Raw genomic sequence first — 22,790 nt, 5'->3', positions numbered from 1 at the left:
CATAAAAGTGTGCGGGGCCTAATTTGCTGCGGCGCGCTGTGTGTAGGACCCCGCCAAAGTCAATTGCCCAGGGCCCCGCAAACCCTGGATCCGCCACTGTCCCTAATCGGAAAACCGAATGCAGATGAGAACCTGGCCATAGATAGCAGGGGCTAGACAATTATTAAGACTTCTTATATACCTCGTTGGGTCATTGCGTGAAGATTGGAGACCGCCGTAGAACTCATATGGGGCCTCGGTTCCACCATCTTTTCATTTGATTTCCTCCGGAAACTCCAGGGCATGTACCAAGAGTCATTGGCTGCAGAATTCGAGGGAGTCTCGGAGGTCCTGTTTGTGAGTCTGAGAGAGGAGAAGATGGAACCTTTTCTACTCCTGAAAGGTAAATCTGTACTTGCACTACTTGGGTTATTTTCCCTAATACTGAACTTTTCCAACATTTTTGGCATGTCTTCTACTTTTGACGAGTCATTTTTCGGCTTTTGAGAAGATACATGACCAGCGTTTGATGAGCTGCCGTCAGTGGACGCCTTGAAATCATGGTGGGATGAGGGCAAATGGTTGGACATGAAACTCATCTCGGTGTTGGGGTTAACATAAGTTTCCAGATTACTACTACTTCTCCTGAAAAAGGAACCAGGAATATCCAAGTAGTTTGTCGCAGATACTGGTTTGGTTTTAGCAGATGAAATGTTTTTGGGGCTATCGGGGGCAGAACTGATAGAACGGGAAAATGATCTCTTTATTGCGTTAGACAATATGGCAAAGGCTGACTTGCCCTTGTTCTCCGTCTCCCCACCAGGGTCGTGATGGACATGAGAACTGGATTGTTCCTTCACATCCTTGACTGGTGGTCTTGGTTTTGTTGCGCTCCAGTCAAGAAGTTTGGACTTTTCCTCATTGGAAAGGACTAACTTTTTAAGTGGTGGGTTTTGAGGTTTGCCTTGTTCCAGCCTTGAGTTCTCTTGCTTAGGACCTTCATCTTGTTGGTCTTCATTTTCAAAAACATCATTGTGGTCATTGAGATTGACGGAAAGAGGATCAAGGTCGTCATCTCTAGGTCTACCAAGTTTATTATTGTGGTAGGAATACTGATGGTTGTAAGCTGGTTTAGACATTGTTGTTGACTCATAGTCTCCATTTTTTAAGGTCACGCTGTTACCCAACAAGGCCTTGTGATGAGGTATATATGAAGGTATGGGGTGATACTCCTCTTCTGGGGCCTTCTGGCTTGGAATATGGGGCTCATTGAAATGTTCAGATGTCACCTGAAGGATAAATAAGAGGAGATATATCGACAACCGCTATAAAAGATGAGAAATACATAGAAAACATATTCTTGTAAGAGTAACATCTTCTTATAAAACATATTCTTGTAAGGGCGTAAGAGGAGGGTGAGGTCTGACACATTTACTGCTGCACAAAATCTGACCTGGCACAAGAAGCAACAAACAGGCAAAAGTACAAGCCAAGCACATATTCATCTGTAAGTGATGACAAGTACCTCATCATCCTGAGAACCGGAGCTGTCTTGTGAGACATGAGATAATCGCTTAGCGATGAGAAGAGGGAAAGCTGAAAAGTAAATACATAGACATATATGTTACATAAAATCTGTAATGTTACCTCATAACAAAATAACCAGGGGCCAGTTTTATGGCAGTTATATTCTTGTACATAGGGGGGCAGTATTATAGTAGTTATATTCTTGTACATAGGAGGTAGTATTATAGTAGTTATATTCTTGTACATAGGGGGCAGTATTATAGTAGTTATATTCTTGTACATAGGAGGTAGTATTATAGTAGTTATATTCTTGTACATAGGAGGTAGTATTATAGTAGTTATATTCTTGTACATAGGGGGCAGTATTATAGTAGTTATATTCTTGTTCATAGGAGGTAGTATTATAGTAGTTATATTCTTGTACATAGGAGCAGTATAATAGTAGTTATAGTCTTGTACATAGGAGGTAGTATTATAGTAGTTATATTCTTGTACATAGGAGCAGTATTATAGTAGTTATATTCTTGTACATAGGAGTAGTATTATAGTAGTTATATTCTTGTACATAGGAGCAGTATTATAGTAGTTATATTCTTGTACATAGGAGGTAGTATTATAGTAGTTATATTCTTGTACATAGGAGGTAGTATTATAGTAGTTATATTCTTGTACATAGGAGCAGTATTATAGTAGTTATATTCTTGTACATAGGAGTAGTATTATAGTAGTTATATTCTTGTACATAGGGGGCAGTATTATAGTAGTTATATTCTTGTACATAGGAGCAGTATTATAGTAGTTATAGTCTTGTACATAGGAGGTAGTATTATAGTAGTTATATTCTTGTACATAGGAGCAGTATTATAGTAGTTATATTCTTGTACATAGGAGTAGTATTATAGTAGTTATATTCTTGTACATAGGAGCAGTATTATAGTAGTTATATTCTTGTACATAGGAGGTAGTATTATAGTAGTTATATTCTTGTACATAGGAGCAGTATTATAGTAGTTATATTCTTGTACATAGGAGCAGTATTATAGTAGTTATATTCTTGTACATAGGAGGTAGTATTATAGTAGTTATATTCTTGTACATAGGAGATAGTATTATAGTAGTTATATTCTTGTACATAGGAGCAGTATTATAGTAGTTATATTCTTGTACATAGGGGGCAGTATTATAGTAGTTATATTCTTGTACATAGGAGCAGTATTATAGTAGTTATAGTCTTGTACATAGGAGGTAGTATTATAGTAGTTATATTCTTGTACATAGGAGCAGTATTATAGTAGTTATATTCTTGTACATAGGAGTAGTATTATAGTAGTTATATTCTTGTACATAGGAGCAGTATTATAGTAGTTATATTCTTGTACATAGGAGGTAGTATTATAGTAGTTATATTCTTGTACATAGGAGCAGTATTATAGTAGTTATATTCTTGTACATAGGAGCAGTATTATAGTAGTTATATTCTTGTACATAGGAGGTAGTATTATAGTAGTTATATTCTTGTACATAGGAGATAGTATTATAGTAGTTATATTCTTGTACATAGGAGCAGTATTATAGTAGTTATATTCTTGTACATAGGAGCAGTATTATAGTAGTTACATTCTTGTACATAGGAGCAGTATTATAGTAGTTATATTCTTGTACATAGGAGCAGTATCATAGTAGTTATATTCTTGTACATAGGAGCAGTATCATAGTAGTTATATTCTTGTACATAGGAGCAGTATCATAGTAGTTATATTTTTGTACATAGGAGCAGTATTATAGTAGTTATATTCTTGTACATAGGAGCAGTATTATAGTAGTTATATTCTTGTACATAGGAGCAGTATTATAGTAGTTATATTCTTGTACATAGGAGCAGTATTATAGTAGTTATATTCTTGTACATAGGAGCAGTATTATAGTAGTTATATTCTTGTACATAGGGGGCAGTATTATAGTAGTTATATTCTTGTACATAGGAGCAGTATTATAGTAGTTATATTCTTGTACATAGGAGCAGTATCATAGTAGTTATATTCTTGTACATAGGAGCAGTATCATAGTAGTTATATTCTTGTACATAGGAGCAGTATCATAGTAGTTATATTTTTGTACATAGGAGCAGTATTATAGTAGTTATATTCTTGTACATAGGAGCAGTATTATAGTAGTTATATTCTTGTACATAGGAGCAGTATTATAGTAGTTATATTCTTGTACATAGGAGCAGTATTATAGTAGTTATATTCTTGTACATAGGAGCAGTATTATAGTAGTTATATTCTTGTACATAGGAGCAGTATTATAGTAGTTATATTCTTGTACATAGGGGGCAGTATTATAGTAGTTATATTCTTGTACATAGGAGCAGTATTATAGTAGTTATATTCTTGTACATAGGAGCAGTATTATAGTAGTTATATTCTTGTACATAGGAGCAGTATCATAGTAGTTATATTCTTGTACATAGGAGCAGTATCATAGTAGTTATATTCTTGTACATAGGAGCACTATTATAGTAGTTATATTCTTGTACATAGGAGCAGTATTATAGTAGTTATATTCTTGTACATAGGGGGCAGTATTATAGTAGTTATATTCTTGTACATAGGAGCAGTATTATAGTAGTTATATTCTTGTACATAGGAGCAGTATTATAGTAGTTATATTCTTGTACATAGGAGCAGTATTATAGTAGTTATATTCTTGTACATAGGAGCAGTATTATAGTAGTTATATTCTTGTACATAGGAGCAGTATTATAGTAGTTATATAATGATCTTATAACTACTAATATCTATAGTGTTTTTGTTCTGTTAAACTAATTATTGATGAACCCTCAGTATTTGGAGAGATTTATTATACAGAGCTGCAGATAAGAAATAAGCGGCTTCTTGAGATGTGACTTCTTTTTGGTTGATGGAGAAATATTCCAGGCCACATTTTTCAAATATTTGTTGAATTCTTTATTTGATAGAAACAGCTTATGGCAAAATTCTGTGCGCTTATACTGTCGGAAAGGAGCAGAGCGCCCTCTAGAGTTTTCTGCATTACATTTCCTCTGTTATTCATATATACAGTACATGGATCCTTGATCCTCTGTACATTCTGGAATTCATCCTCCAAGATTCTCTCCACAGCAGGGAATTGTAAAATGTTTGTTTATTTAGGGTCAAACCTCATGAATTTAGATTTCGCAGAATCCGCCGCTTTTAAAATTTGCGATGTTTTAAAAGAGGAAAGCGTGGGTGACATTCTGGGGTTAAATATTAAAAATGTTTTTAAATGCCTTAAATTTGCTAATGCACATAGGAAGACATGTGAATGAATCGGTGACTGGATATCTACCCTCATGATTGGCACCAATTTAAGGCTGGGGCCCCACAGGACGTAAATGCCGCGATTTGCTCGCAGCGGAGATCATATCATTGTTCACATGGTACAGCTCCAGCTCAGTCCCATTCAAGTGAATGGGGCTGAACTGCTATACTAAGCACGGCCCCTACAATATGTACGACACTGTGCTTGGTATTCAGTGTACAGGGCCGTACAGTTCTCCTTCATGAAGCAAAAGAAAGTTACTTACTGGACTGAATTTTCTGCCTCCATCTTTGAGATTTATTTGGGGCCACAGTTGGGTAGTTGGCTGCACGAACAAGGGCTGAAACAGAAGAAAGGCGCAGAAAGTCTCAATATTGGAAAAGGGAAGGGGGAAGAAAAATCACTGTAAGTTCCAGTAACCAAGGCTGTCTCTAATAATCACAACCTAGGATATCTAATGGTGCAGCTGCTGGTTGGTGCCAATTCACTACACAGATGAATATTAGAGATGAGCGAACAGTAAAATATTATATAGTATTTATTATAGTAATATAATATTGAACCCCATTATAGTCTATGGGGAAAAATGCTAATTTCAAGGGGTCCCACTCTTCGACTCAGGAGAGTCACCAAGTCCACTATGACTCCCCAGGAACTGATGCCAACACCTCTGCAATGCAACTGGGACAGCAGGGGAAGCATGTCTGGGGGCATCTAACATGCCCAAGTCACTGTATTACGTCGGGATCCCTGTCAGCTTGGGATGTGCAGGAGCTGACTTTTTCACATAGGAATGCATTGACCAGCGTTGATTGGCCGAATGCCATACAGAGAACAGCATTCGGCCAATCAACGCTGGTTCTGACGGAGGCTCGTCTCTGAGGAGGCGGAGTCTAAGATCGGACCAGAATGGAGACTGCTGTGGACCGATCTTAGACTCCACCTCCTCCAGCAGAACCAGCGTTGATTGGCCAAATGCTGTACTCTGTATGGCATTTGGCCAATCAATGCTGGTCAATGCATTCCTATGGGAAAAAGTCAGCTCCTGCATATCGCAAGCTGACAGGGATCCCGACCAGATAGAGCCCCAAAGAGCTGGGTGAGTGACATTCCTCCCTAAATAAAGGTAATCCCTAGCTAACCCTGCCTGTACATCTGTTCCTGTCTCACAGTCACATAGTTCACAGTCTCAAATTATGTTAAACCCACCATTCGTATAATTTGGAGGTCACCTGATTTAGCCAGCCAATTACTTTTTCCGATTTTATTTCGATGCCTCCGTTGTCGTAGTTCCTGTCCCACCTCCCCTGCGCAGTTATTGGTGCAAAAAAAGCGCCAGGGAAAGTGGGAGGGGATACAAATTTTTAGTGTGTTTGCCTCGTGGTATTTGAAGGAATCGAATACCTCGAACGGCCTGATGTTCGATCGAACAGTGTTCGCTCATCTCTAATGAATATATAAGGTATAGAGGCAATATACAGATTCCATACAACAGGCCATGGATATGTTAAAGGGATCTTTATAGTTTTTTGGAGAACTAACACAAGCGTAAATAGAGCAGGGTGGCTCAGTGGTTAGCATTGCAGCCATGCAGCGCTGGAGTCCTGGGTTCAAATCCTGCCAAGGACAACATCTGCAAGGAGTTTGTATGTTCTCCCTGTGTTTGCGTAAGTTTCCTCCCATACTCTAAAGACATACTGATAGGGAATGTAGATTGTGAGCCCTATATGGGACAGTGACTGACAATGTCTGCAGAATATGATGGCGCTATATAAGTAAGCATAATAATTAAACAAATAATATTAGACCTTTAGCTATGCAATACCCGATTCTGAGCTTGTTATACTACAAAATAGCCAGCAGAGGGCACCACTAGCCAGCAAGAGACAGAAAACAAGTGACATAACCTTAATACAGCTGGTAATAAGCTAGTTATATCGTATTGTGGAGAAAATGTATGAATAATAGTCCTAATATTATGTAGCACGTACTAAATCACCAGGCATGGGATAGCATATCTTACACATACATCAGCATGACCAACATAGCAGAGGCCAGAGAAAGCTCCCAAATCAAAATCTGTAGTGTGGCTCCTACTTATAAGCATCACTAGTATCTCCACATGTTTTGTGCGGAAACCACACGGATCCCATTAAAGTCAATGAGGTCTGTGTGGTTTCTTAGCTAAACGCTTTTTAATGCGTATAGGTTTCCATTGGCGGTGTCCCCAAGCGAACTCCCCGAATGAAATACTTAACGCAGATGTGAACCAGGCCTTAGGAAACCGGACTATAGTTTTATAGTCATAGACTATAATGGGGTCCGTGTGGTTTCCGCTGGGTTTTTGTTGCTGATATATTTAATTTACACTTGGTTCACATTAGTGTTCGGCTCTACACCATTCGGATCTGCATGGAGACCCAAAAGACGGAGAGCCTGTCCGCTTAAAAAGTGGTTAACTGCGGACCCCCGTGGACCCCATAGATTATAATGGGGTCCGCTGGGTGTTTGTCGGGTTTCCGCCAGTTTTAGCCTTGCGGAACTTTTCTCTACGGAGACTCCAACTAGATGTGGATACAATTGTAACAAACCTCCATGTGTAAGAAGTATAAGGTCTACATAGGTGTCCGGGTCTGGAAACAAATGTGAATGCTACCATTTACTAACAACATGCAGAGATCTTGACAATGGTGAATAAATGAAACGCAACTTATATCCTAAAGGGATTTCCAGGATAACCCTTATGGTCTGTTTATTGGTTAGGTCATCAATATCTGATTGTGGAGATCCAACCCCCTCCCCCTAATCTTCTGTGAAGAGGTTGTGGCATTCAGGATAGCACTTTGGCTACTGTTATGTATACCAGGGTGTGTTTTTTATTTTTAGTATTTATTTTTTTAGTATTGCCCTCGAATGGGACTGAGGTGCAAACAGGCCATGTGACTTATGAAAGCGACATCAGGAGAGGCTGCTTCAAACAGGTGTCAGACCCCGACTAAGATGATACTGATGACGTAGCCAAAGGAAAGGTTGTCAATATTAAATTCACAGAAAAACTCTTTATTGATGTAAAGTAGAAAATCTATCCCATGTTCCCATTGTCACTTACCATCTACAGCCTTAGAGGGGTGACCGTTATCACCTTGAGCTTCTCTGTAACCCCCTGAGATCCCGACAGAAGTAGAATCCTTCTTCTTCCGTGACGACAGTCTTCTGCGATGTATCTTTCCATGGTTCTCTTCATGATTATTCTCTGCATCCGAACTGAAGAAACACGAAGGTATTAGTAAGAACATGCTGATGCCAGGAAGTGAAAGTCATTGTGGGAATCCCATCAATCACCCACTTCTCTTAACTTGTTAAAACTGTTATTCCTGGAAAAGCTAAGTGACAACCAATATGGCCATCAAAGTCTCCAGAAAGTTACCTGCTCTCATCACTCAGCACCATGACACGCACAGCCAGAAGATTATTGTCAGCCGTTTCTTCCTCTGGGCCAATCTTAACAGATTTCCACTCTATAGATGCCGATGAACTTCTTCGCTTGAAGATTTTGAACAGTGAATCACTCCGAGACCTCTTAGGTAAAGAAGGTTCATCTGCAGATTCATCACCAAAGAAGATTATTAATGTAACATAACAGCAAAGATACAATAAGTAAAACAAATCAATCATGTCACATTATGTCCTGACCCTGAAATGGCAACTAATGCTGAGCAAACATGCAAATGAAAAGCATAACCTAAATGTACAAGAATATACTGTAGCTACTATAATACTGTCTCCTATTTACAAGAAAGTAACTACTATAACACTGCTCCTATGTACAAGAATATACCTACTATAATACTGCTCCCTATGTACAAGAATATAACTACTATAATACTGCTCCTATGTACAAGAATATAACTGCTATAATACTATCCCTATGTACAAGAATATAACTACTATAATACTGCTCCTATGTACAAGAATATAACTACTATAATACTGCTCCTATGTACAAGAATATAACTACTATAATACTGCCTCCTATGTACAAGAATATAACTACTATAATACTGCTCCTATGTACAAGAATATAACTACTATAATACTGCTCCCTATGTACAAGAATATACCTACCATAATACTGCTCCCTATGTACAAGAATATAACTACTATAATACTGCCTCCTATGTACAAGAATATAACTACTATACTACTGCTCCTATATACAAGAATATAACTACTATAATACTGCTCCTATATACAAGAATATAACTACTATAATACTGCTCCTATGTACAAGAATATAACTACTATAATACTGCTCCTATATACAAGAATATAGCTACTATAATACTACCTCCTATGTACAAGAATATAACTACTATGATACTACTCCTATGTACAAGAATATAACTACTATAATACTGCCTCCTATGTACAAGAATATAACTACTATAATACTGCTCCTATATACAAGAATATAACTACTATAATACTGCTCCCTATGTATAAGAATATAACTACTATAATACTGCTCCTATGTACAAGAATATAACTACTATAATACTGCTCCTATATACAAGAATATAACTACTATAATACTACCTCCTATGTACAAGAATATAACTACTATAATACTGCTCCTATGTACAAGAATATAACTACTATAATACTGCTCCTATATACAAGAATATAACTACTATAATACTACCTCCTATGTACAAGAATATAACTACTATGATACTACTCCTATGTACAAGAATATAACTACTATAATACTGCCTCCTATGTACAAGAATATAACTACTATAATACTGCTCCTATATACAAGAATATAACTACTATAATACTGCTCCCTATGTATAAGAATATAACTACTATAATACTGCTCCTATGTACAAGAATATAACTACTATAATACTGCTCCTATGTACAAGAATATAACTACTATAATACTGTTCCTATATACAAGAATATAACTACTATAATACTACCTCCTATGTACAAGAATATAACTACTATAATACTGCTCCTATGTACAAGAATATAACTACTATAATACTGCCTCCTATGTACAAGAATATAACTACTATAATACTATTCCTATGTACAAGAATATAACTACTATAATACTGCCCCTATGTACAAGAATATACAGTTCACTATACTGACCCCTATAGATAGTAATATGGAAGGTAAAGCTGGTGTTGTTCTTTAAGTAATAAATTAAGTTCAGCCATAATATATAGGGCATTATCTACTCCCGGGTGTCAGGATGAGTCTCTGGGTAGTAATAACTTATTAATAAGACCTTGTTAAATCATCAGCACAAGAAAAGAAATACAGCATTCCAAGGCCGGAGAATCTCCAAATCCTAGAGAGTTCGTACTAAACTATTCCTGTACGGTGATAATCCAGACATGTTCTGACATGATGCTTTTGTGGTTATGTCTCACAGCTCAGGCTTTGCGTCAACATTTTTTACTTCCTTTTCATTAGAAAATGGGGTGCAGGACGCCTGGACCATATACAGACTGGACATATGAACCCTGATATTTTCAGTATGAAGAGACTACATGTACATGGTTGGGGAATGGATTCAATAATTTTCTAACATATTAATTTGATCCCCAAATAAACGTTGCATATTGATATTCTATAAATTTCCCAGACTTTGCCCCATTCCTAGAAATTTCCCTAAAACTAGGAGATATCTCCACAACCAGCTATGTGGTATATACTATATATATCGGGCTCGGTCCTAGGCCCCCTGCTCTTTTCTCTCTACACAGCCCCTATTGGACAAACCATCGCCAGATTTGGCTTCTGGTACCATCTTTATGCTGATGACACCCAATTATACACATCTTCCCGTGATGTCACCCCTGCACTAATACAGAACACCAGTGACTGTCTCTCGGTGGTTTCTAATATCATGTCTCCTCTTTATCTGAAACTGAATCTTTCAAAGACTGAACTATTGCTGTTTCCACCATCTAACAGACCTAACCCTGATATATCCATTGCAGTCTCCGGCCTTACTATAACCGCTGCCTCGGGGTCATGTTTGACGCAGACCTTTCCTTCATCCTCCATATTAAATCACTTGCACGCTCATGTCATCTTCACCTCAAAAACATCTCCAGAATACGCCCTTTCCTCACCAGAGATACACTAAAGACACTTATTGTCTCTCAGATTCATTCTCGCCTTGACTACTGTAACTCCTTACTAATCGGTCTTCCTCTCACTAAACTCTCCCCTCTACAATCTATTCTGAATGCAGCGGCCAGGCTCATCTATCAGGCTAGACGCTACAGCGATGCCTCTGGTCTGTGCCAGTCACTACATTGGCTGCCTATTCATTATAGAATACAATATAAAGTTATCACTCTCATCCACAAGGCTGTCCATAATGCCGCACCTCCATACATTTCCTCCCTCATCTCTGTCTACCGCCCAACCCGTGCTCTCCATTCACTCAATGACCTAACACTTACATCCTCTATTATCAGAACCTCCCACACTCGTATACAAGACTTCTTCAGAGCTGCACCACTTCTCTGGAATGCTCTACCCCGGACAATCTGATTAACTTCCAATTTCTACAGTTTCAAGCGCAAACTAAAGACACATCTTTTAAGCAATGCTACCTCCGATGCCACCCCTGCTACCTCTTGTGTCACCCCGTCTACCTCATAGATTGTAAGCTCTTGTGGGCAGGGCCCTCAGTCCCATTGTATGAGGTGACTATTTCTCTGTAATGTATCTTTTTGTCTATACTTGAACCCTACAAATTGTACAGCGCTGCGGAATGTTGGCACTATACAAATAAAATAGTATTATTATCATATAAAATAATAAAAATATATATAAAAAAATAAAAATAATAAACATTGCCTTATAGAATGTAGAATGACAATACGCCATGCATCGTGCAGATAAACGTTGCCATGTAGTGCCCTTATACAGTATACAGTGACCAGATAAATAGAGCCATGGCGCCTATATAAATTATACATGCAGTGACCAGATAAATAGTGTGCCCATATAGTGCCCTAATGCAACATACAGTGACCAGATCAATACGTTATACCCTACCCATACAATCATATTGCCATATAAAGTCATTCATGCAATGCCTAAGTAACGGATGCCATGCACAGGTAAATAGCGTCACATAGTGCCCATGCAAATAATGTCATACAGTGCCCAAGTAAAAAGTGTCAAACAATGCCAATATAGTGCACATAGTGCTCAGATGACTGGAGCCAACAAGCGCTCCGTCGCCCCCCTATCACTGTAGCACTTACTTGGTTTTGCTTCTTGCGTTGTCCTTCCAAGCCCATTGCCACAGATGTGCTCACGCTGGCAGTGCCCACTATTCACCCTCGTTAGCCATTACCAAAGCATAGACCAGGGGTGATCCAACTATAGGTCACCCTCCCTTCTCCGTTGCGTACACTGTTAATTTGGGGGCCAGTGGGGGTCAAGCTGTTGGTTCCTGTTATTCTGATCTATATGGCTTGACTGTGGAGTCACTGCCTTAGATTCGCTGCCTGTCTATATACTTGATAGGTTATTGTTGAAATATTATGATACTCAATATCTGAATATAGAGGGAAAGGTCTAAAATGCACCAAATTATGGTAGAAATTGGCGGCTTCATAATAATTTATTGTGTCCCCAGTTTCTTAAACAATGTTATTAATGCACAGCTTTTCCAATTAAAAAAAAGAGGGACATTTAAGGGGTAAAGAGGGACTTGTGTGAAAAGTAAGGACTGTTCCTCCAAAAGAGAGGCACTTAGGTACCTTCTAGAGAAAATGCAGCACAATATATGGGATTTTGGGACCTAATGACAGAGGTCAATGATCCCAATGTATGTGTAAGAGATAGTGGGACATAAATAGCCTCCTGTTTTCACTGCAGTCTGCCACCAGGGGGCAGCAAAGCTGTACATTTTAATTGAAAGGTGAATAAAGCTGATGGCCTGTGAAAAGGAGGGGTAACTTAGAGAGTCATGTGGGAACTACTACTCTCAGCAAACCAGTTAAAGGGATTCTACCATTAAAAATCATTTTTTTCTAGTTCACACGTCAGAATATCCTTAAGAAAGGCTATTCGTGTCCTACCTTTAGAAGTTGTCTCCGGCCCGCCGTTCGGTTAAAAACCTGGTTCTTGTTGGTATGCAAATGAGTTATCTTGCAGCACTGGGGGCGGGCCCCAGCGCTCAAACAGCACTGGGGGCGTCCCCAATGCTGCGAGAGAACTCTCTCCAACGACGCCTCCATCTTCTTCAGCAACCGCCTCTTCACTCCTCTTCTTACGGCTGAGGGTCACACGTCAACGCCTGCGCAGTCGGCTCCTGTAGTTCTATGGAGTATGCGGACACGACTTATAAAGGTAGGAGACTAATAGCTTTTTTTAAGGTTATTCCGACGTGTTAGGGAGGAAAAAAAGTGTCCCTATACAGTCTGGCACTGTCCACAGTGGCGACAGGAGAAATTACCAAAGAGTTTGCCAAAAAGATGCTTCAGAATTTTTTTGGGAAATAAAAGCAAGTACTAAAACGGAGATGCCAGGAGAGCAGATAAGTTCTCCAAAGCCACCAGGACTCCTTCAGACATCAGGGCCAAGATGTAGTTGCACTGTATTATATGTATATAGGATGTATGTATATATCTAATATTTGCCATTCAGGAGTCTGAGAAAGTTAATAAAAGAGTCTCTATTATGTTCAGTTGAACAATAGCTACACAACTTACATGGACTAAAGTTATGGGGCATAGGTATGATGGGATGGATCTACACTATACAGTACTGTGAAAAAGTCATAAAGTGTGGAAAATGCTGCAAAGTAAAAATTCAGGCTCCCATAACCCAGGGGAGGTAAAATTCGAGCTTGGGTCTCACCATAGTTATGGTATGGAGTAGCTCTGGTCCATTGGACAACCCTGATTTTTAGCTACTCCCCTGCTTGCCTTGACAATGTGATAACAGCTACCTAAAGCCACCACTAGAGGGAGATCACAGCACACTGGTAATCAATACTAGATGTATACATCCATATGTCGTGAGCTCCCCCTAGTGGTGGCTTCCGTCATAAGGACAATGTGAGATCCCCATGTGGACAATGGTGGTCACCCAGACAAGGATGCAAGTATTTGCCAGGTAACATGGAGTTCCCCTTACAGACCATCATAATAGTTTGTTAGTATTAATTGCAGTATGTATCTGCTGGAAATATTCTCTACATTGTGATAGACTCAGAGAGGAGCGAGGTGCCAAAATGTCTACCTAATATCCCCTTCCAGGCCCGTTCCCGTACACTGGTGTTAATCCAGAGATGCCACTTACTAAGTCACTTTTGCCTCCTGCCCGCCAGCCCTGAGAACATGACATTCCTTCCAAGGAGCTTAGTGACAGCCAAGAGGCCAGTAATCATTTGTGACCCACGCGCTGATGGCCAGGGATGGCGCCGTCACCCCGTGGACCTCGCATCTCATCTTTCATCAAAACAAAATGCTGGAGATAATTCAGATAACTATTTTTGAGCGGAGCATCTGTCACAATGTAGCAGCCTGTTAGTAATGATTCATCTCGCAGGCTCACAATGTGCAAAAGATCAGAGAAATAGGAAAAGTTATTTTTATGTCTTGTGTTCTCAGATCAGGGAGATCTTTGAAATCACAGAAAGTGACTAACAAAACTCGCTATTCATGGCCGCTCTACGAGAAATCACATGACCCGGGGATGACTCCGCTCTCTTTATACTGTTTGTTCTGCTACAAGTTTTCTTTAGGACTTTGAAACTTTCTCTCTTGCAAGGAACTCAGTGAATGGGTTCAAGGAAATGGTCTCTATGGTTGGGCTCTAGTGCTCATAGTAGTGCCCACCCACCGGCGTAAGTAGCCCCAAAAACCAGGGGGCCCCCCGGTCACCCCCCCACCACGGCTGGATAAACTACTTTAATCTCCTTTGTGATTTCCTTTTATGGTTGGCATCTTAAATTTATTCCCCCTGCCCCCTGGAGGACTGGAGTGAGAAAATTTATGATAAACAGCCTTCCATTGTCAGAAAGGAGAAAGTGAACCCTTTACTGCCAAAAGGAGCAGTATATAGTGAATGAGGGATTCTGTGAAGAAGGGCTGTGGCACAAAATGGGACACGATTACTGTGTGTGGAGCGCTTAATGGGGGGCATATTGTGAACAAGTCTTCATGGCGGTCTAGGCCCAGGTTGTGAAGCAAAGGGTGCTAAAATGTACAGATGGGACGTGACTGATGGTTGGGAGAAGTTAACAAAGGACCCGAGCTGAGCTTCTGCACCAGGCACATGGGCCTTTAGTAATGCGACTGAACCTATCACTATAAAGAAGTCTACTGTGACGGAGGGGCTATTAGGGCCCCCTCAGTGACTGCTACCGCTGCACTCCTACAGCCATGTCCTTGCCTGTACTGACTGGTATTGTACTGTAGGTGGCAGCAGCTGTTTATGGCTCTCCTATGGCTCCAGTTAACCCTGCAATCTGCCTTCTGTATATTTACAGTGCAGGTGGAGACAATCTTTTGCTCTCTGTTATCAGCCACCTCAGGCTGGGGAGACACTGACTGTATTCTGTACTATCATCTTGGGTTCTAATAAATTCTTCCCAAAGTTTATAATACCCAGAGTGTTCATCATAGGGAGACCGTGGCTAAATTTCTCCATAGGATACAGGCAGCTGAGATAACACGGATGTGGAAAATCTCACATCCCTCGACGGCAATATTTAGACCCAGTTCACACATCTCCTGCAGTGTAAACGCTCAGTTTGATTTAGGTCAATAAAAAATGGAATGAAGGTGCGCTTCCCCTTAAAAAAATTCTGTGTAGTGTGGTTTGGGGCATCTACATATACCGTAGGTATACTATATATATTGGGAATGAACATTGCAAACACATCTCATGCACTGCTTCTTCCATGATGTTCTTTCCTCTTGTCACATCCAAAGCTGCATCCAGAATTCTGGGAATATCTTTTTACTCTGCATTACTTTTTCAAGGATCACTTGCCAAGTATCCAGGGCCTTACCAGCAGTGACCGGTGACAAATTAACAGCTTTGTGCTACTACACCTTATACAGTCTGTTACCAAGGGCAAGCAGCAAATGTCTAGATGCAGCTTTAGCTGTGAATGGAGCATAAAAGAAAAGAAGATTAGTACAAGATACATGAAGCAAAGTATTTGCAAAGTTACTCGGGGTGATGTCTACATCATCCAGGCATCATCCAGTCTCGAGTTTTGCTGGCGGAGTCCAGGTAACACAGTGATTTCAGATAGCAACTTCCCCTCCTTATGTGAGGGTGTGACTGTGTGTAATGTAGTAAGGTCAACAATGGAGCGGACACAAGTTCACATGTACAGAACTGGTTGCACTGGTTCCTGGAGCTGCAGATGGTATCGCGGTTTCGCCAGGATGCCGCTTTTTGAAGCATTTGCCAAAGATTCAGGAGACAGGACTGCGGCTCCAGCGATCAGAACAGGACAGGTGATCAGGAATAATGGGGTATCAGATATGTATAGGGTGGACTGTGGTATGTATAAAGGGGGCTCAGGCCTCAGGGTCCTCACCACAAAATGTGTCTGAGAGATACATAGAAGTGCAGATACTAATACAGAACTAAAGAACCAAGCTTGGACTTGTAGTGTAAGAGTCATACATATGAGGGTAGAACCACGAAAGCACATGGACCAGATAACACCTACCCTGGTATATGAGAGACCGGGGCTCAGGGCTGAGGCAAAATCTGAGACTTGTAGATTGATGAAAACTGAATGTAATTCTGTAGGAGGATGGTAAATGGCTGTAATATAATAACTATATTATATATACCTGCTATATATGGGATAGTCAGTGTATTTCTGTCCTCAGGGCATGTCAAGTGTCCTGTCAGGTCTGTCAGAATTGTAATGTGTCGCTGCAAGGGATAGTCAGCTGCTGTATCTAAGCCTGCCATGTGTGATTGTGTCTGCTGAGTTGCTGTATCTAAACCTGTCATATGTGATACTGTCCTCTGACTCAATATATGTATGCCTATCATGTGTAATAGTGCCTAAGCAGTATCTAAGCCTATGATGTGTAATACTGTCTAAGCAGTATCTAATCCTATCATGTGTAATACTGTCTAAGCAGTATCTAAGCCTATCATGTGTAATAGTATCTAAGCCTATGATGTGTAATACTGTCTAAGCAGTATCTAATCCTATCATGTGTAATAGTGTCTAAGCAGTATCTAAGCCTATGATGTGTAATACTGTCTAAGCAGTATCTAATCCTATCATGTGTAATAGTGTCTAAGCAGTATCTAAGCCTATGATGTGTAATACTGTCTAAGCAGTATCTAATCCTATCATGTGTAATACTGTCTAAGCAGTATCTAAGCCTATCATGTGTAATACTGTCTAAGCGGTATCTAAGCCTATCATGTGTAATACTGTCTAAGCGGTATCTAAGCCTATCATGTGTAATACTGTCTAAGCAGTATCTAAGCGTATCATGGAGCGAAAGTGGCTTGTAAGTCTCCATACGCCTGCAAAGGTGCCCACTCCCTAAAGAGTGTTATTATCCCCTGACTCTAACCTTATGTCTGAGACTGTCTAATACGCCATGTATCTACCCTTATGTGTGAGACTGTCTAATAACCCATGTATCTACCATTATGTCTGAGACTGTCTAATACGCCATGTATCTAACCTTATGTCTGAGACTGTCTAATACGCCATGTATCTACCCTTATGTGTGAGACTGTCTAATAACCCATGTATCTACCATTATGTGTGAGACTGTCTAATAACCCATGTATCTACCATTATGTCTGAGACTGTCTAATATGCCATGTATCTAACCTTATGTGTGAGACTGTCTAATATGCCATGTATCTAACCTTATGTGTGAGACTGTCTAATAACCCATGTATCTACCATTATGTGTGAGACTGTCTAATAACCCATGTATCTACCATTATGTCTGAGACTGTCTAATATGCCATGTATCTAACCTTATGTGTGAGACTGTCTAATACGCCATGTATCTAACCTTATGTCTGAGACTGTCTAATACGCCATGTATCTAACCTTATGTCTGAGACTGTCTAAGGGTGCATTCACACTGAGTAAACGCTAGCTTATTTTGTAAAGTAAAATTACACTTGTAAATTTTGCTATCCCATTGACTTCAATGACATTTTACAGGCGTATTTTTACAGGCGTATTTTTTACAGGCGTATTTTTACACTTGTAAAAAAATATCATTGAAGTCAATGGGATAGCAAAATTTACAAGTGTAATTTTACTCTACAAAATAAGCTAGCGTTTACTCAGTGTGAATGCACCCTTATACGCCATGTATCTAATCTTATGTGTGAGACTCTTTAATACGCCATGTATCTTACCGTATGTCTGACACTGTCTAATACGCCATGTATCTTACCGTATGTCTGTCACTGTCTAATACGCCATGTATCTAACCTTATATGTGAGACTCTCTAATAAGCCATGTATATAAGGTATGTGAGACTGTCAGCTGAGCCATGTATCTAAGCCTGCCCTGTGTCACACTGTATGATGAAGCTCAGTATTTTCGCCTGGTACATTCAGTTGTTGTCCTGCTCCGGCCCTTGGACACGTCATGCTGGACAGGTTTATCTGTCTTTGCCGCCCAGTTGTTGTATCACTAGGGAGTCGTACATCAGATCTGTTTTATGGGCAGATCTACTGACCCTGTATAATTCCAACTCTATAAAACAGAAAGGTCATAGATTTATTCTCGACTCGACGAATGTCCGACACGTCAGAGGTTGGGGATCGAGTTTCTTGGACGCTTGTCACAATCTGAATGTTATAGGGGCTGCGGTCCCTTATATCCTTCCCTTATATGCACATGTCTGATACTATAATATATACTGTCTATATAGGGGGGTTAGTGTTATGTAGTTTTCAAGATGTTCTTTTCCAATTTTCAAGGGGAACCCCAAATACAAGACACAAATTATAAATGGCCCCCTAGTGGTCAAAGCATCAACACACACCTGAATACTTGTGTTAGAAATAATGTTTATCCTGGAAGATGCCTTTGGAAGTTCCAATATGACGTTAAAATATCCTTTATAAGGCCACAATAGCAATGTATGGTTATAATAATACAATTGAAACATTATATAATAGCTGACAACCGCACTGCTGTTCTTGGAACTCCCATAGAAGTGAATGGAGCATGTTGGGAGTTGTAGTTTCACAGCAGCTGGCGTGCCGAAGGTTGCTGACCCCTGATGTGTATATATATATATATATATATATATATATATATATATATATATATATATACAGGTGTACATGTGTTTTCAATGGCTTTCATCACACAGATGCCCTCAGTGATTATGTGTATAACACGTTACCTACCATGAGAGATTGAGATGTCACATCCAAGGCTTTTATATAAGAATAGACAGACCAAAGCCAATAGTATAAGAAACACAAGCAAAAGAAGACAGCAGACACAGAGGAGCACTGTATGGAGCAATTTGTGTTGGTTTGGTTCACATTGCCTTCGGTACCACCTCCTGATACACAGCAACAACACATGAGACAAAAATGAAAATCACAGCAAATATGGCGGCTAGATGAACACAGTAGTAGGCAGTAGTTTGACTCTTTTGATTGGTTTCTAATTGGATTCACCGGAAGTCCTCAAGAAGCAGCAGTCCAGGATCTATGACCAGTTTTAGAACTTAGCTTCCACATCGTCATGATCCATATACTTTATGAGATGTAACTTGTACTGTTTCCATACATACGGTAGGAGTGTTGTGAGATTGTGTTACAAATTCCAGAAAACTTCAAAAGTTTGTATTGTTTTATGGTAAGGTAAGAGTTAACTCATCGACAAGAGGTATTACAGCAGATGACGACAGATGGAAAATATGTATAGAAATTACAGAATGTCCTGTACGAAACTAACAGAGGTAAATGTCACTGGATCATATAAGGAAACTATATTTTTATATGTATGTGGCAGTATAGTAGTTATATTCTTGTACATAGGGGCAGTATTATAGTAGTTATATTCTTGTACATAGGTGTAGTATTATAGTAGTTATATTCTTATACATAGAGAGCAGTATTATAGTAGTTATATTCTTGTACATAGGAGCAGTATTATAGTAGTTATATTCATGTACATAGGAGCAGTATTATAGTAGTTATATTCTTGTACATAGAGAGCAGTATTATAGTAGTTATATTCTTGTACATAGGAGTAGTATTATAGTAGTTATATTCTTGTACATAGGAGGTAGTATTATAGTAGTTATATTCTTGTACATAGGAGTAGTATTATAGTAGTTATATTCTTGTACATAGGAGTAGTATTATAGTAGTTATATTCTTGTACATAGGATGTAGTATTATAGTAGTTATATTCCTGTACATAGGAGCAGTATTATAGTAGTTATAGTCTTGTACATAGGAGCAGTATTATAGTAGTTATATTCTTGTACATAGGAGGTAGTATTATAGTAGTTATATTCTTGTACATAGGAGCAGTATTATAGTAGTTATAGTCTTGTACATAGGAGTAGTATTATAATAGTTATAGTCTTGTACATAGGATGAAGTATTATAGTAGTTATAGCCTTATACATGGGAGCAGTATTATAGTAGTTATATTCTTGTACATAGGAGGTAGTATTATAGTAGTTATATTCTTGTACATAGGAGCAGTATTATAGTAGTTATATTCTTGTACATAGGAGGTAGTATTATAGTAGTTATATTCCTGTACATAGGAGCAGTATTATAGTAGTTATAGTCTTGTACATAGGAGCAGTATTATAGTAGTTATATTCTTGTACATAGGAGGTAGTATTATAGTAGTTATATTCTTGTACATAGCGGGCAGTATTATAGTAGTTATATTCTTGTACATAGGAGCAGTATTATAGTAGTTATATTCTTGTACATAGGAGCAGTATTATAGTAGTTATATTCTTGTACATAGCGGGCAGTATTATAGTAGTTATATTCTTGTACATAGCGGGCAGTATTATAGTAGTTATATTCTTGTACATAGCGGGCAGTATTATAGTAGTTATATTCTTGTACATAGCGGGCAGTATTATAGTAGTTATATTCTTGTACATAGCGGGCAGTATTATAGTAGTTATACTCTTGTACATAGCGGGCAGTATTATAGTAGTTATATTCTTGTACATAGGAGCAGTATTATAGTAGTTATATTCTTGTACATATGAGCAGTATTATAGTAGTTATATTTACATAGGGGCTGAAAGAATATCAAATATTTGCTTCTTCCTCATGCATGATAGGGGTAATGATTTTTAATCTGTATCAATTATAAGGTCTTCATTGCTTCTATTTGGAAAGCTTTAAGGTCCGGGGGATGTTAATATGAATATGACAACATCTGCTGTAATGCTCATGTTACTTGATCTGCTTCTACAAGTTTATTTTTCCCTGAGGTGCAGAAGACACAAGATCTGAAGATACCAATTAAAGACCGCTGCCGGCCAACACTGAATGCAGACTCCTATTGAACCCTCCAGCTGTAATGTTTTACACACTCAGCATGACCGGTACAGAGATATTGGGGTCCTGTTGTGGTCGGGAGGAAACTCAGCAGAATTCTGCATTGTTATTTTTCCCTCCTAGTGGAGAACATAACATCATCCATCCCATCTGGAATCATAAATTTACATCTCACAAAGACCAAAGTACAGGCGGGTTATTCTTTAACTTCTCCGCTGTGGTACTGCGACCTCTATAAACAAAGCTTGAGTGAACCTTTTACCCCACTGTCCTCAAAACCTTCAGTATGGTAAATAACACTGCATACAAAAACATTCACTATAATCTGCCTGAGCCAAGTCTAACTGTAGGCACCAAGGACATGTAGAGATTTGTAGCAGCTTTCTCTTATTCATCTGTGTTGTTTCATGGCATAGGTGTTTCTTTCGATTATAGTTTTTAGTTGGACATCTTATCACTAAATTAGGTCAACGTGAAGCATGACAACACAATTTACACACCAAACACTGTTAGGAGTCAGAGCAGTTGACATATAGAGAATATTCTGAAAAGGGGTAAAGCAAGGAATATTTTACCAAATGGACATTAAAGAATAAAAAGAAAAAAATTTGGTCCTCAACAGGACAAAAGACAACACTAAGAGTAAACAAATAGTTGGAAGAAACATAAGACAAGACAGTGGATCTAGAGATAATACTAAACAGTCTAGAAGCTAGAACATCCCAAAAAAATGGTGATGCAAAGGTTGAGATTGACATAGAATAAGGTGGACAATTACCAAGAAGGATGTAACCCAGATAGATTAGAATTAGATGAGTATTACAAGTCCCAAGCCAAAATAAAGGAAAAGGTATAAGGTCCAAACGACAAAGACAATGTAGTCTCAAATACAAGGTTGTAAAAAGTTTTTGATCCAAAAAATGTAAGACTGTATAACCATGACAATGGGTTAGAAGACGACTGGAAGGTGAAGTAATATCTAGATTGACAAAGGTGAAGAGATCTAGACCGGAGAACAAGGAAGAAGAAAGAAGTTAATATAAGGAATGAAGACTGGGTACAAGGTGAGATGAGATCTAGAAAGAAGGGGGAAAAGAGTAACACAGTTGCATAGAAGGGATTGAATAAAACAGAAGGTCCAGAAGGAATGAGACAATTCTAAAGATTTGTCAAAAGACAAGAAACTTAAAGGGGTATTCCTGTCTAAAGTATCTGATCTATACTGCTAGCTTATGTAAATTCAAGAGTGTTCCTAAATATATTCCTTACAGTTGTATAACAATGCTGCTTTGTTTGCCTATTATGTGAAATTATTCATCTCATGGTTGTCAAGGCACCCTGCCTGTTATCTGATGGTAGGCCAGTCACTGTCTGTTATCTC

General features: G+C 38.9%; 1 protein-coding gene across 1 annotated transcript in view; it reads right to left on the bottom strand.

Annotated features, from left to right (window-relative positions):
- The window catches only part of MICAL2 (microtubule associated monooxygenase, calponin and LIM domain containing 2), a 161,174-nt gene that overhangs the window by 26,270 nt on the left and 112,114 nt on the right, over positions 1 to 22,790 (bottom strand). The window contains exons 28-32 of the mRNA XM_075281280.1: positions 8,258 to 8,429; positions 7,940 to 8,094; positions 5,096 to 5,170; positions 1,505 to 1,575; positions 182 to 1,268 (exon numbers count right to left, since the gene is read on the bottom strand). Of these exons, the coding sequence (XP_075137381.1) occupies positions 182 to 1,268; positions 1,505 to 1,575; positions 5,096 to 5,170; positions 7,940 to 8,094; positions 8,258 to 8,429 (1,560 nt within the window). The remainder of the gene's footprint in view (positions 1 to 181; positions 1,269 to 1,504; positions 1,576 to 5,095; positions 5,171 to 7,939; positions 8,095 to 8,257; positions 8,430 to 22,790) is intronic.

The sequence above is a fragment of the Leptodactylus fuscus genome, chromosome 7 (genome assembly GCF_031893055.1).
Source record: "Leptodactylus fuscus isolate aLepFus1 chromosome 7, aLepFus1.hap2, whole genome shotgun sequence".
NCBI classification, from domain to species: Eukaryota; Metazoa; Chordata; class Amphibia; order Anura; family Leptodactylidae; genus Leptodactylus; species Leptodactylus fuscus.
This window is presented reverse-complemented; position numbering and strand designations above follow the sequence as displayed.